This window comes from Lissotriton helveticus, chromosome 12, assembly GCF_964261635.1.
Source record: "Lissotriton helveticus chromosome 12, aLisHel1.1, whole genome shotgun sequence".
In the NCBI taxonomy this organism is placed as follows: domain Eukaryota; kingdom Metazoa; phylum Chordata; class Amphibia; order Caudata; family Salamandridae; genus Lissotriton; species Lissotriton helveticus.
In genome coordinates this window covers 861,682,149-861,697,079 of record NC_136073.1, presented here as the reverse complement: position 1 = coordinate 861,697,079, position 14,931 = coordinate 861,682,149, and the positions used below count along the sequence as shown (strand labels likewise).

Sequence of the window (14,931 nt, the reverse complement as noted above, 5' to 3'; positions counted from 1 at the left end):
CTGGATCGAGATGCGCAGTACCACTGGAATGTTTTATTTAAACAATAGGAATGTCTCTCTCAGTAGCTGTTCCTCAAACTCATTTTGTCTTACCTTTCTGTATAACCTGAAGAAGAAAGCAAGCTTTGTGTTGCTTCCGGACATCCAAGACCACATCCGAGTGTTGTGCACCAAACAGATACTTGGAATCACCCTTCTTGCAGGCTCCATGGCCTTGAGTGCCAGCCAGCGTCCAGATTGTTGGTGACTGATCTTCTTGGTAGGATTGTGGGGGTCTGTGGGGCTCAGTCTGTGTTTGCCTGTGTGAGTGCATCGCTCATGAGCTATGTGCCTGCCAGTTCTCATGTCCTGAAATCCTTTTTTTGGACGACTGTGGCATGGAGACAGGCTCCTTCTGAGATAAGTGCCTACCTCCATCACTCTTCCTTCTGCTTCTGTTGCTGCTTCTCCTTCTGAGTGTGCAGCATTGTGAAGTAGGGGTGCCTAGAGGATGACATCCAGCTGTGCTCGGCCAAAAGGGTTTAGTACTTCTCATGTCAGGACTCCATGCACAGTCAACCTAAGTGAACACTCCTGCACAATGATAGATTTTTGTTGAATTGTTGGGTTTCATTCATTTCAATGTTTGTTTCTTTTTCTTACAAAGATGAATCAAACAGCACAATTAAAATGCTGAGTGTATCCATACGAAGTGCATTAAAAAAAAAGCAACACTTGAATATTCTTAAGAAATATAAAATCAATACATGGAAATGGAAGAGGTGCCACAATGATAAATTAATGAGCAACATTGTGTAAAATATTAGTAATGATTAACAGTTAAAATTTAGTGCATAGATTAAAAAAAATACTGACCGTGCAAATTGCACCAAACGGTTTGCTTCTTAAATGCATGATCAATCATCAGTAACTCTTGTTGTATACAGGTGAATACACAATAAATTATACATAATTTTGCAATTTGATTATTATGTACAGGCACTAATGCAAATGAGATACTAGCACAAATAACAATGGAATTTAATTGGGTTTAAGATTACATACTTGAGACTGAGATGATGTAGAAAAGTAGTGTAACAATGTGATTCAGTAAGCGTTTTACATTTGGGGTTTAGCTAAAGTATCCTTATCCCAGAGTTTCAGTTCTTCTTGGTGGTGATGTGCATGTTGGACTGTTGCCATGCATCCTGAGCAGCAGAGATGTGAGCTCTTTATGGAGCATAAGGCAGGAGGAGAGCTGGCTGTAATTTGAAAGTAAATGAGTTCCAGATTCTTGGTGCACATATGCTGGCAAGTTGAGCTAGATGGATTTCCATGTTAAATAAGCAATCCAGCAGTCCTTATTTGCATCTGATTTCCAGGGATTCACTTTTTTTATTTGAAAGGGAGACTACCTGCTCTTCTCAGCATCCGTCTCGTACTTTTAACGGGAAAGTGCCAGCATTTCTCAGTAACAAACACGTACTCTTTGATAGTGAGTACCGGCACTTTTGTATTTCCATCTCATTCATTGCCAATGACCTTTTTCTAATATAGAGTACCCCCCTAATAGCTCATCTCCTTCTGAAGCGGGGATTGTGTTTCTTTCCACTAAATGAACGTATATCTTGGCTCACTAAAGCTTTTAAACACTATAAGCTTTTATCACTTTTGTTCGTTGTTGGCGTAAGACTCCTTTAATGACTCTTAACCCATATTTGGAAAACATTAAAGTGTCGCTTTGAAATCTGGTTTATATGCTGACGTCTAGTAATTGACTCATCTCTCTCCTTGAAAATGTGGGTCATTTTCATAAATGTATTCCCTGCTCCAAGGAGTCACCAGGTTTTCAGTTTCTAATTTTCATAATTCCATTTCCTAAAGCCACAGAATCCAATCCTCCCTTTAACCATCAAAATAGCAATGATATTACATCTTGCTTCTCCAGCATGGGGACATCTCAGATGCACATTTGTTGGTTTTATTTTCTTACATTCCTGTCAATTCTGACTTGTAAAATTTTTTCATTTTAAAACTTCCAATATGAAGTCCAAGTGAAGAGATTAAAATAAATGTTTATAGTTAGTCCTGGAGAATGTCTAAACATGGCTCTCCTACACTTTTTTTCATTTTTCTCTTTGGAGATTTTGTCAGGGGGTTTCTTTTGTACGCCAGTAGTTATTTCAGTGTTTTGCTAATTTTCTTGCTTTCTATGGTAGTACAAAGAGTTGTGATCAAATCATTTTCTTGCTGGCTGGACTTCTAGTTTCTTTTGGAGTACCTGCTTTGTTTGTCTGTCAGTCTTTTTTTTCTTCTTTTTAAGATGCATGTTTACTGGGACAGCGATATGTCCTGCAACCAAATTCACCCATTCGATCGCCATGGAGTTTTTGCCTTCCTTCTTCCCATTAAAATGAATGTTGGTGAATCCACCATCTGTAGCCATGTCCACCTATTCCAGGACCCCTTTCTTAGAAGATGGGTCACCATTTTAGGCCACCATAAATGGTAGCGAATGTGCACCTCGCCTTCAATGTCAAGAATTGCTGAGATGCTGCACTGCATTAAGCTATTGCTTGACATTTGGAGGATGGTTAACATCAAGACTGCCAACATTGGGGACTTTCTGCATTGGGTTATTTCTCTCCATATGCAAGCATGGCCAAATATAAACATCTTCTGCAGCTTATGTTTGGGGGGGAGTTAGCATGCACCCATGTGTGGTGAATGTTGAATACACACTCAAGCCGAGTTTTGAGGCATTTGTTCATCGCAGGAGGAATACAAAATAGAAATCCAATGTGAAGGCAATTCTTGAATTATGTCCCTTCTCACCTAATGAGTTGCATTTTACCTTTTCGATATAGTGGGCATCTATATTACTAATAGAAGTTGTTTTTATACTCTTTTACACTGCAAATGAAAAAGTTGCATCCGTCTATATCCCTAAGATCGGTTTTTGGTTATTTTAGATCCTTCCTATTATTGTTGTGACCCAGAAATGCAATCTGACAAATTCCATAATCATGTCTGTAATGAAGCCGACAGAGGCTGACGCCTGTTGGGGAAGGGGGATAGGTAGGAATGCTGCAGAAAGACATTAAATAAAATGGGATAATAAGAGCCCTATGTAACCCCGCAAGAGGTTTGCTCAAAAGGAAATGGTGAGAACAACAAAATCCGAATCTGTCGTTGTTCCGAAAGGAAAGACTGGGACATGGCAAACATGCAAAGGCTTAAAATTGCCAAACAGTGGCTTGCACTGATGTCGGTAGATCTAGAAGAATGGTGAATCGATGCAGGCTCCAAAGTGATCTCTGTCCCTATCTTATGGTGAAAGCCTGGTTGCAAGGTGCCCAGAAAATCTGTGCTTTCAAAGTAATAGGGGAACTAGCACATGAGATAACCTGCCGACCTTGGGTATGGCTGGTACCAAACTGATCAGTTTGTTATTTGGGTCTAGGTGTCCGCCAGAAATCGGGTTCTAAAGAAAAAGCTGAACCGCCTGCTTTCTACTTTCTGGAACCACTCTAGACAAAAATGAGGTATTTAATAGATGAGCCACAGATTAGACACCGCTGGAGCAAGATCTGAGACCTGGCAAATATTATCAGGGAACCAGGCTGTTACTAACCTCAAGAGCATGGGCTTTCTTTGCTATAATAGCAGGAAGTGCTTCAGGCCTGGCAACCTCTCAGCTAGGGGAGTCAATTGGGTAAGGAAGTGCCTCTGTCCTGACCCTGGACACCCTTTTACAGCATACATGTTTTTCAGTGGAATTGTGCCCAAGATGGCACAAAAAGTGTGTGATAATGGCTTAGAATTATCAGTACATTTAAGAAGTCCAATCCTTCAATGGACCCTAGCAGAGTTGAAGGTTTGAAAGACAACATTTTAAAAGTCACAGGGCCAAATATATCAAAGTGTTTAAACAATTCTGTGTCTGTCAGAAAATGTTATAGTACATATGGCCCACTGATCCTGAAGTTTAGGATGCAGATGTTCACGCAGATTCTGGTAGCAATCTGGAACAATGACGAGCTGAGCTCCATGTACCTTCAAGATTTTTACGTCTGTGTACCCATCTGGGGGGACATATGTAAGTTCTCTGTTTCATGGCAACAGGCCAGTACTACCTGTACAAGACACTGCGCTCCAGTGTCCATTCCACCACTTGAGTTTTCACCAACCCTGAAACTGTCCTAATGGCTGGCGTTCTGCGACTACAGATGCCATTGCCATCTATACCTATGTGGTTGGCTCGTAAGAGCAGTGCTAAAAGTTGATGCAGTCCAATTTAGCCTCCGCACCCGGGCCCTATTCAAGTCTCGAGATTCAGTTATTTATTAATTTATCCTATTAAAGAAGATACAGTTGATAGTGGTGATTCTGAACTCAAATCTCGCTAGAGCTTTTTCGGTTTGACAGAGTGAACAGTTTTTCCAAGGCTGTGGCTTACTTTGTGTCCAAACATATTGTGACAGCAAGGTTGATTCAATGCCTTCGAGAAATAAAGGCATCCTGGTTTGTGGGTTGTACATCATGCCAAACTCTACTGGCATTCCCTACAATTCCACTGAGTGGACTTTTGTGGTTTCTGCTTGTGGGACCTAGAGACAGATCCCTGTCCATCTGTCCTTTTTTCTGAACTTGGAATGGTTGCCATATGGTTCTAGTCGCTTGATGGAATACCCCTTCCACCTGTCCCATCCAGAGCTCGTGGTCACCACTGACTTGACAAAGTATGGGGAGGGTACATTTTAGGAACCTCTTATTAATTGTCCTTGAGATAATATTTCATGCATTATTTATTCAACTACATTTCTCCGAAGCAGGGCATTTTGCCTAGTCCTTTTTTTTTTCCTCACAAAGATTAAATTATTTGAAATTATTGACCTTGAGCACACTTAAGAATATTGAATGGTTTAGTAATGACGTGTACACTTCTTAACTCCATATTAAAGGAGGTGATGGGGAGAGTTGTTAGTATTTCTTCAAAGATTTTAATAAAGAACTATTTTATTTGCCTAAATTTCAGTCCCTTGTCTAATTGCATTTGACTTTTGTGGTTTGCGCTGCCTTTGAGCTTATTGGTATCTTGTCATTGCTGAATTTGTGGTGTTCATTTGGAAATCTATAAGGAAGATGTTTGTTTTTCCATCAGAACGAACTCAGATTCTGCCTTGCATCAAAGTACGATGACTCCTGCTCAACAGGAAGCTTTTTCTGGAGGCTCACAAGACATGCAGCAGAAACGAGGTACACCTATACACCAGAAAGCGCGTATAATCATTGAAGAGTGCGAAGACGGTTGCTGCATTTCTTTTTGGGAAGTTCTTGCTGAAAATTTTCATTCCATTTTGTGTAATTAATAAGTGAATTATTTAATTTGATGTTGTGCTACTGTCGGGTTCAAAGCCCATTTTATGTGGAATAGAGTGAGCAGATTGTCTTTAATTGTGGGTTCCAGGACCCTATATTCACGTAAGATTTGGTGGCCAATTCAGTTATCATAACCTCACCAAAAATTATTTTTCCATATGCCGGGTACGATTGTAAATGAGGAACACTTTCTTTGTTTTGAACAGTCAAGTATGCAGGAGATAACCTTTTTAGCTGCAAGGCAAGGACTGTATGCAACATTAAATTTTTTGAGGGAATGATAAAAAACCTTCTGCACCTGCTGACTTTCCAGCCATGCCATTTAGAGTGATCATGTTCGGTGAAGGACAAGTTCAGTAAGAAGGCTATTGAAGAAGGAAATGAATTTAATTTATTTCTTAAAGACCTTGTGGTCCTTCCTTTTTACTTGAGCGTAATGGAGAGATGGTTGGTATTTTGAGCATACAGATGCTGTCAATATTATTAGGCCAGTGGAATGAATAGGGTAGAGGAAGTGAAGGCGTTTGATTGACTAGGACATGTTGATGTTTGTGCATGCAAGACTTCCTAGCACTGATCTGACTTCAGACAGTCCAAATAACATCCTAGGCCTTCTTACCTGAATCAGGAGGAAGGATGTCTGTTTCATTGTTGGTTTTTCCTTCTGTGTTTATTGTGTGTCGTATTTTTTTCCACGAGTGATTGAAAGGAACGTATTCAAAGTATTCATAGGTTTTGGCCTGCGTCCATCTGATCACAAGGTAGGCAGCTACTTCTGCTTTAGTGGAAGGAGCTTGTATGTCAGCCGCATTGTACCTCCTGTAAGCGGCCTTGTGGTGATGTTTTCACAGTGGATCAGGTTCCTGAATACTGAAGGTATTCATTTGAAATTTGCATTGGGAGCAGCACAAAATGGAATGCTTTTGTTGATCAATACAGTTGCCAACCTGGCGGGATGGTGGAAGTGTCCCTGTATTCTCTTTCCACACTGCGACGCTGATCACTGTCCTGCAGTACTAGCTTCTGTGGCAATAGAAAAACCAGATCTAGAGTAAAAACCCAACCTCCCACTATTACCTGTGTGTCCTCCAACTATAGTCAGTGGGCCGTGGCATTGGATTACTTCTGGTTTAACTAACAAGGCCTAGTAAAAAACAGAGTGCACACACTATCACCTGGCACATGATTTCAAGAAAAACTGTAAAACTGACTAAGTCCATACCTTGAAGGTTTTTGTTTTCTGCAGGCTATGCAGAGATATGTACATGGAACCTGACGAGACAAATGAGTTTTAGAAAAATTGTTAACAGTGTTAGAGATTAACATACTTTTATATTTGTGTCCGTAATCTGAGCCATGGTGTGCTGTACATATAAAAATAGTGTGTAGTGGCCTGTGCTAGCTTTACCGGGCATATATACCAGGTTTTGCTGAAGAGTGAGTGAATTGAGAACATTCTATTGTGGCGGTATTAGTATGAATTCTTTACAGTTAGCCCTTTGTGTTACACATATTCCTAGTTGTAATCCTAGAGGTAAAGTAATTTGCTCAGAATCAGCAATGTTTTTTCCACAAAGCTGCGGTTAAAACTCTGGAGGCCTTTGTTAAGATCAGCATCATATTTGCTAGGCCCCCTTTCTCCTTTGCAATCTTATTTATTTTCTCGATTAACAACTTCATTTAGAATGCTCTACTATTTCACACATTTGAAATGCAAGGTTGCCTGGGATATACACAGTCCTTAATGTGATAAAACTCGCCAGTATGCTTAGTTAATTTGTGATATGCACATGTTGTAGTGCATTGCATGTTAAGAGAAGATTTGCAAACATTTTCTAATGTAATTCTATCATGCTTAAAAAATAATGTATATGAATCTTAATTGTTTTTTTAGTTTTGTTACTGTCGCTGCCAGGAATGGATGAGACCTCATCTGAAGCAGACAAAAATATGAATAAACAAGGATGGGACACTAAAAAGGTATTTTTTTTCCCTAGCTTTCTATGTTGTATCAGGCTTGATAAGAGTGTGTGTGTCTGTACATTTGTGAGTGTGTGCCTGCTCCTGTTACCCCACCCCTTACCCCTCTACATTTACTCTGACCTCGTCCTCCAAGATCTCTATATGTTCTCCCTGCAACCGAGGTAACCTGTAACTGATGTAATTTTGGAACAAAAAGGATGTCATGTAAAGCGCTTTGATACCTACCGGTCTAAGCTATTTTTATCCTGAATTCTAATACCTGAGCAACATGGCTGATGCCCGGTGGAGCTGCTAGACAGCTAATGAGGAGATTGGCCCTGGTTTTCCCCTCGACCTTCACCTACCCAGCCAGACATTGGGCACAGTTCTTTCTCGTCTTCCTGCTATGGCTCCTTCCTCCCCTCCTTTCCTTTGAATTCTTTCAACGTATGTTTACTGTACCTTACTACGTTACTACGCTATGGTAACTGATGTAGCTTGTAACTCAAGTCCCTCTGGTAAAGCGCTCTGATACCTCCAGGTCTAGCCAGCGCTATATAAACTTTTCAAATAAAAAAAACTCATAACTGGTTCCCCTGTTTCGCTCAGACCTGAGCAGCATGGCTGATATCCGGTGCACCTGCTAGACAGCTACTGAGGAGATGGGCCCTGGTTTCCCCCTGACAGTCACCTACCCAGCCGGACATTGGGCACAGTTCCTCCTCGTATGTCTGCTACTGACTCCTTCCTTCCGTCCCTCCTACGAATTCTTGCAACATTATTTTTGTGTACTGTACCTTTCTATGCTCTTGTAACTGATGTAACTTTTAACGTAACAATCTTAAATGTAAAGCGCTCTGATACCCTTCTTGGGTCAAGTTTGCGCTATATAAAACTTTATAAAATAAATAAATAACAACATGTAACCATGTGGTACCAAACTACTCCTTTCAATTAATCAACACTGATGCTATTGTGGGATCTATTGTAACTTGTACCCAGAGGGCACCTCAGAGGTGCCCCCTGAAAACCTACCAATTCTGGTGTGGTCTCTGACCGGCTGTAGGCAGCCATCCACCACCAGACATGTTTCTGGACTCCTGGGTAGAGAGCCCCTACTTTCTGGGCCCAGAAACAATGCACACCCGGGGCAGAGGTATCACACCTCCTCCCCCAGGATGGGCCAGGCCCAGAAGAGCGAAGCTTCAAAGGCCGGGTGCCTTTGTAATGCAACTCCCAGTCTCTGCTGCTAGCAGCATATGGCAGCTCCTGGTTTACATCCCCACTTAGGGTGGGACAACCAGTGGGAAAACTCCGAAGAATAGGAGGTATGATCACCTCTGCCAACTGCACCACTAAGGTGGGGGAGCAAAGTGAAGCACATCTTGAAGATGGGGAGACCTCGCCAATCAGGGCTAGGTCTATGCCCCTTCCCACAGGAGAGTGGCATAATATAAGGTATAGTTACGCTAGGTAAGGTGTCCATTGGTCCTACCTACTACTTCCTTAAAATGTTACCTAAATTTAATATTTAGGTGGCTCCCCCAGACCTAGAAACTAGATCTGCGATGACCTAAGAAGCAAGAAGACTATCCTGCAGAGAAGACTGAAGACGTCAACTGCCTTGGCCCCAGCCCTACCAGCCTTTCTCCAGCTTCTGCAAACCTGCTACTTATCTTGCAGCCAGCAACCTCTGAAAACCCTGGCAGGACTGCCTTTGAAAAAGACTCCAATCTCCTGTGGATAGTGGACCTGTCTGGAAGAAACTGACTACAAGGGCTCTGGGTCTAGCTGGAACCGTGATCCCTGCCCACTCTGCACCCGATGCCCACATGGCTCAACTCTGCAGTGAAGTCTCCCCAGCGATCCTGACATCGTGTCCAGCATTGGCTGACCTCCTGATCTCCACGGCGGCTCCGGCAGTGTGAATCCAGAGGCTCCACCTGACCGGCAACGGTAAGAAGACTCTGACGTTGAAATGCACCCCTGCACCTGAAGCCCCTGGGCCTTGGTGAGTGGAACAAACAGTGGCCCCATGACCCCCTACATCTCTACCTAACTTGACTTTCCGTAATCTTCCTCCTTCGACCTCCAGTGCAACACCTGCAGCCTGTTTGCCAAAAGAAGAATCGCCATAGAAAAGCATTTGTCGCCCGAAGCTGATCTTGTACCTTGCACGTGGCCACCCGGTGCCGCTGGTGCTGTATGTTTGGTGCTGCTTTGTAGCCCCTTTGTGCTTGTCCAAACCCCCAAAGCTTGGCCCTGCCGCCAATCTACTTACCTGAAAGCAGTGTGGCTCCAGGCACCCCAATCTCCATTGAAAAGCCTTGGGCCAAACTCCGGTTTTGACCTCTGCACCCTGCCGCCACTGTGCCGCTGGTAGTGCAGTTTTGATACTCGCCTGACCCTTGCCCCTTGCTGACTTTTGGTGCATAAGACTGGAATTATAAGTGCATTACTTACTTGTTTTCGCCCTGGGAAAACATTGAACTATGCTGAAAAGCTTCTAAGTGTCGATTTTACAAAGTGAAAAGTTTTTTTATTTAAAAATATACTTACCTTATTGCAAAGGTCTTGGTCTTAAAATAAAGTACAAACAAAGTATTTTTTTCTAAAATTGGTCTGGATTTCCTTCTTGAGTAGTGTTTCCATTATTGATCACGGTTGTGCAATAAATGTCTGAGGCTGCTCGCCCACTCTACCACTAATAAAGCACTTTGGGTTTTACGTTAAGCCCCATTACTCTTTTGGGGAACCCCTGAACTCTGTGCACAGTACAACCACCTAGTGGTAATACCATATACAGAGCCAGCTTCCTTCAAACAGCCAACTTTTACCATCCTGGATTTCCCTTGGTAGAGAAAGTAAATCTATTAACAATAGTAAAACATATTCTCCTTTGGGGACTCCATACTTATGTCTCTTTTGTTATAAAACTTCATCCGATCTTGCTGATTGTCAATAATCATGACTTATCGACTGAAATGGAAACATGTTTTAACCTTAGTGAATGATTCCATTGTTAGAGGCACAGTGCTTCAGCATCTTGACAACAATGTTATGTCATGTTAATTTGTATACTTTAGATCTCCTGCTCAGTACCATTTTATCAGTCGTGACAAAGAATCATAAAATGTTATAGTGTGCCGTTTGCTTTCCTGTTTTTTGTGATGTACAGGCAGCGTGATGTTGGTCACGCTGACATTCATTTAAGAAACTGTACTTGTGAATTAAGCCTCTAATATGTATGTTTTGCCTCTGATTATTGTGATGTCATCTTGGTCTCTGATTTTTTGGTCTGCGCTAGCCAAGACCTTTTGATCTTACTAAAATTATAAATTTAATGTACTTAAAGAGACTTTCAGTCAGCTCTCTTTATGCTTTTGTCTGTTTTTGTCATTCACAGTTTTCATCCGCCCACTACAGCATGCAGCACAGGGTGGTAGGTCAGCCCATTTCAGCCATTTGCTAACTTCATTCATAATAGGAGCAGCGCTTTCTGGTTCAATGGTTGAAGCAGATATCTGCTCATGCATTCTTTTTAGATATTGAAACCATGCTTAGGGTTGAGGTTTCCTCGTGAGACGGGTCTACAACGGTGTACCAATTGTAACTTATTGATTGATACATGAAACTTATAAAATACTTTTAACATAAAATACTCTAATGGACCTGTTTATCAACCAGAAATTAGAGCTTATAATAGAATAAGCTAACCCTTTCATAGCAAAAGACATCAGGAGTAAGGAACAGCATTCAGATGCGTACAAAAAATACTTAACTGTAAGGCACAGGTGAAATGTAGAGTCCCTAGAAAACAGAGGGCCTAAGGGACACAGGAGAAGATTTTTTTGCGGTGAACGCTGATTATAAAAATGCAACATATCTGAGTCGTGTCTGTTAGTTATGTAAATGTATGAAAGCACATCCAAGCCGTACAACCCACCTTCAACATAAATCATAACCTCCCTGACAGAAGGTCAGTTAAATTAATCCTGCACTAATCCACCCTCAGCTACAGGCCAAGGGAACTGCAGCATTCTGAACCATAGCGCTCCTTAGAACATAGCAATTTGGGGGTGATCACAGTAAGTTTTGTTCATCAAGCCTGGAACTTTTATAGCTGCAAGGACCAGTTCATTCACCTAAAACCCAGGAAGTGTTTTTTGATAAGGCACATTTTCCAAAATTATTTGATTGAAACTGAGCAGTGACTATATCTGGAAGTTGACAATCATTCCTAATAACCTGTGGTGCCTCGTGAAGCCAGAGGGTATGTCAAGAGCCTGGGCCCCAATAGTCGGTCTGGATGGTTGGACTGATCTCAAAAAGCACCTCCCCGTGTAGGGCTCCGCGACTGCCCTCACCATGCTTGAAGATTTTTCTGTGTACAATGTTTCAGCACATGGCATGTAACTCAGTATGCCGTGAATTATTCATCTGTGCATGACCTGACACAGACCTTGTTAGCCCTGTTTGCTATGTATAATAGTCGATAAATGTATGTAGCCATGCGCATGGTGGCTTGGTATGTATCCTTTCCACCACCTTTTTCAGTGTATGGAAAACTGTCAATAAAGAGCTATTTAAAAAGATATTTACCTTAGAAAGCGCAGTAAGCATGACTAAAATAGGAGTTCACAGTCAAGTTCTATTCATTGATATAATTGTTGCTCGAGAACTCCAAATCTTCAGTAGTCCAATATACAAGACTTCTGTCACGTTTGATATTCAGTTGCTTCTTTATTACACCTTCACTCTAGCCAACATGTGTTTTGTCTTCATACCTAAAAAGAAACATATAACATGTACCAAAGTTACCATCATAATCAGCTACCCAATGTCATGAAAACGTACCCATCACAAAAAAAAGTCACCGGAACATCAAAGTTAAAGGACCATCCACAGAGATGCATTTGCAATTATTTGCGAAAGTTTCTACAAAAGTGTACCCATTTGTTCAGTAATTGAGTAAGAGAAACAGAAGAGACTCCGAAAATGTCACAACAAACAGGTATTCTTTTGTGCATCCAAAATAAGACGGTACCCCAAAATGAAGTATAAGAAACCGAGAGAGCCTGTGGGCATGCTTGACAATGTATAATATACAGTTTAGCTGTGAAAATACTACCCACCTTTAAAGTATCTAGGTGGTTCAAATCCCATCAATACTATTCAAAATCCACACTCATAACCCATGTTTCATTGAAATTATATTAAATCCTATGAAAATAACTAATTACATACACACTCAAACCACCATTCCTCAAATAATATAGGTGCTCTTGTGATTACACTGTCAATGTAGTATACAAGTACCATCTTGGACACTCGCCTAAAACAAGTAATTCACGTGTTCCTGGTCTTTAAATGTCTGTGGTGTGCACGTCACATCAGGTCTACAACAAAACACAAGCATTCCAGTTAAAATATAGTAACCTAAACAAGGTTCCTCTAAGTAATTCCAGCAGCAAATTCCATCCCTTATCCATATTGAAAATATCCGAACTGAGACAGTTCGCCTCGTAGTACCGTGTAAATGTGGCATCCTGCACAGGCGCCATCTTAAATCAATCAATCAGGGCTTTATAACGTGCGCTACTCACCCGTGAGGGTCCTAGGGCGCTGGGGGGGAGAGAAGACGGCTCCGGATCAGTCGAAGAGCTAGGTCTTGAGGTCCTTTCCTGAGCGTGTACAGGGTCGGGGAGCGTTTGATGTTCAGTGGGAGCTCGTTCCAGGTCTTGGCTGGGATGTATGAGAAGGCTCTTCCTCCGGTTTTTATTTCTGTGGTTGCGGGGAACCTCTGCCAGGGCGAGGTCGGCGGAGCGTAGGTTTCTCTTGGGTGCGTTGAAGGAGATTCTCTCGTTGAGGTATTTGGGTCCGATGTTGTTGAGGGCTTTGTAGGCGTGGATGAGGAGCTTGAAAAAGACTCTTCTCGACAGGGAGCCCAGTGCAGGCTGCGCAGGTGTTGGGTCATGTGCTCGTGCCATAGAGTTCCGAGTACGAGTCTGGCTGCGGCTTTCTGGATGGTTTGGAGTCTGTGTAGGAGAGTTTTGTTGATTCCGGCGAAGAGGGCGTTGCTGTAGTCGAGTCTGCTGGTTATGAGTGCTTGGGTGACGGTCCTTCTGCAGTTGGAGGGGATCCATTTGAAGGTCTTACGGAGAATTCGAAGGCAGTTGAAACTGGTGGAGACGACGGCGTTGATCTGGCGGTTTATCCAGAGGAAGGAGTAGAGGATGATGCCGAGGTTTCGGGCATGATCGGTGTGGGTGGGTGGGTACATCATTGTTAAATACACAACATTAGATGAGGCACCATCTGTTCCTAGTCTGACGTCACTGCAAACTGAAATACTATCCCATAACCAAAAAACCTACATTATTTTTGCCGTCTTTTGTCCTGTGCTACCATACTTTGTGAATTTGTCTATTCATTGATAACCTTTCAACAATAATGGAATAAATGGATGGAATAAAATTGAGATAAATTTAGTAATAATTATGGTCCTCTTTTTCTTAATGTTTGAAAGTAGTGTAGATAGAGGCAACCCCCAGGAGAAAAACGCATTAAAGATAAAGCAATTCTAATGGCATGAAGAAATAGACATGGTAATTTTGATATTGATCTCCAGGCTTTTTTTTTATATTTCGGTAGTGTCATCCTCCCACTTAAGAGCTGTTGCTGCCGTTCCCCTTGTTTTTGAAATAGTTGGACATGTTGGGAGTTGATTTCATATCTGAATGTTATGAGGCGTAACAACCACTTTAAAGATTAAAAAAAACTCTTGATAGATATGAATATGACGGTACAAATTAATTGGTTTCCATAATGACTGTATTTAATGAACTGTTGTCATAACTAACATTTTCAGAGATTTAGTCACACTTTTAAGACTGCTAATGAAGTAATTTGTTTCTGTGAAACAGCAACCTTAATATAAATATTGATATAAAAACATTATTTTATGCGTGTTTCATCTTGTTGCCCATGTCTCATCTTAGCTTTGGAAGGAAAACAGAATTCTTAATTTTGAGCATGTGTATGGTCTCTGCTGAAGAGAAAATCGCTGCGGCTGAATTTTGTAATGTTAAACGCCAATGTTAATGTATGATGGATTTTAAAAGTGTGTAATTCACGACCTTTCTCTCTTGTGTTGTAGACTGGGACTTCAAGGCCAAAATCATGTGAGGTCCCTGGAATCAGGTATTGTTTGTATTTATGGGTGTACTGTGAAATATGCCATTATATCCAATAAAATGCAAAAAAGATAAACTCAAGAATAGTGTGATTTAGTCAATGCTCAATTTGAGACAGTTGTTGCAGGTCTGGTGGACTGGTTGTCATTTTTGCAGCCCAGCAATTCTGTGAGCAAAACGTTGGGCTCTGGCACTAATTGATTTTCTAATTAAGCCCTGAATGTAGCATATACTTTCTTTGTCGAGCATACAAAGTATATTATTAGTATTCTTAATGGACATAGTAATTAACACTTTCCATGCTCATGACGAGCTCAGCTCGTCATGAGGCACGGTTGAGCTGTGCTCATGACGAGCTGAGCTTGTCATGACCGTTGGAACGTTCACACGTGGGGATAATTTCCCCGCTGTG

At 41.6% G+C, this 14,931-nt stretch overlaps 1 protein-coding gene across 3 annotated transcripts in view; it reads left to right on the top strand.

Annotated features, from left to right (window-relative positions):
* CRTC1 (CREB regulated transcription coactivator 1) overlaps positions 1–14,931 on the top strand; it is a 214,808-nt gene that overhangs the window by 121,254 nt on the left and 78,623 nt on the right. For 2 of the 3 annotated variants that reach the window (XM_078669877.1, XM_078669878.1), the window contains exons 5-7: positions 5,144–5,238; positions 7,256–7,341; positions 14,483–14,526. In XM_078669877.1, the coding sequence (XP_078526003.1) occupies positions 5,144–5,238; positions 7,256–7,341; positions 14,483–14,526 (225 nt within the window). Of the gene's footprint in view, positions 1–5,143; positions 5,239–7,255; positions 7,342–10,729; positions 10,766–14,482; positions 14,527–14,931 lie in introns of all 3 variants that reach the window. The other variant, XM_078669876.1, reaches the window with a different exon arrangement.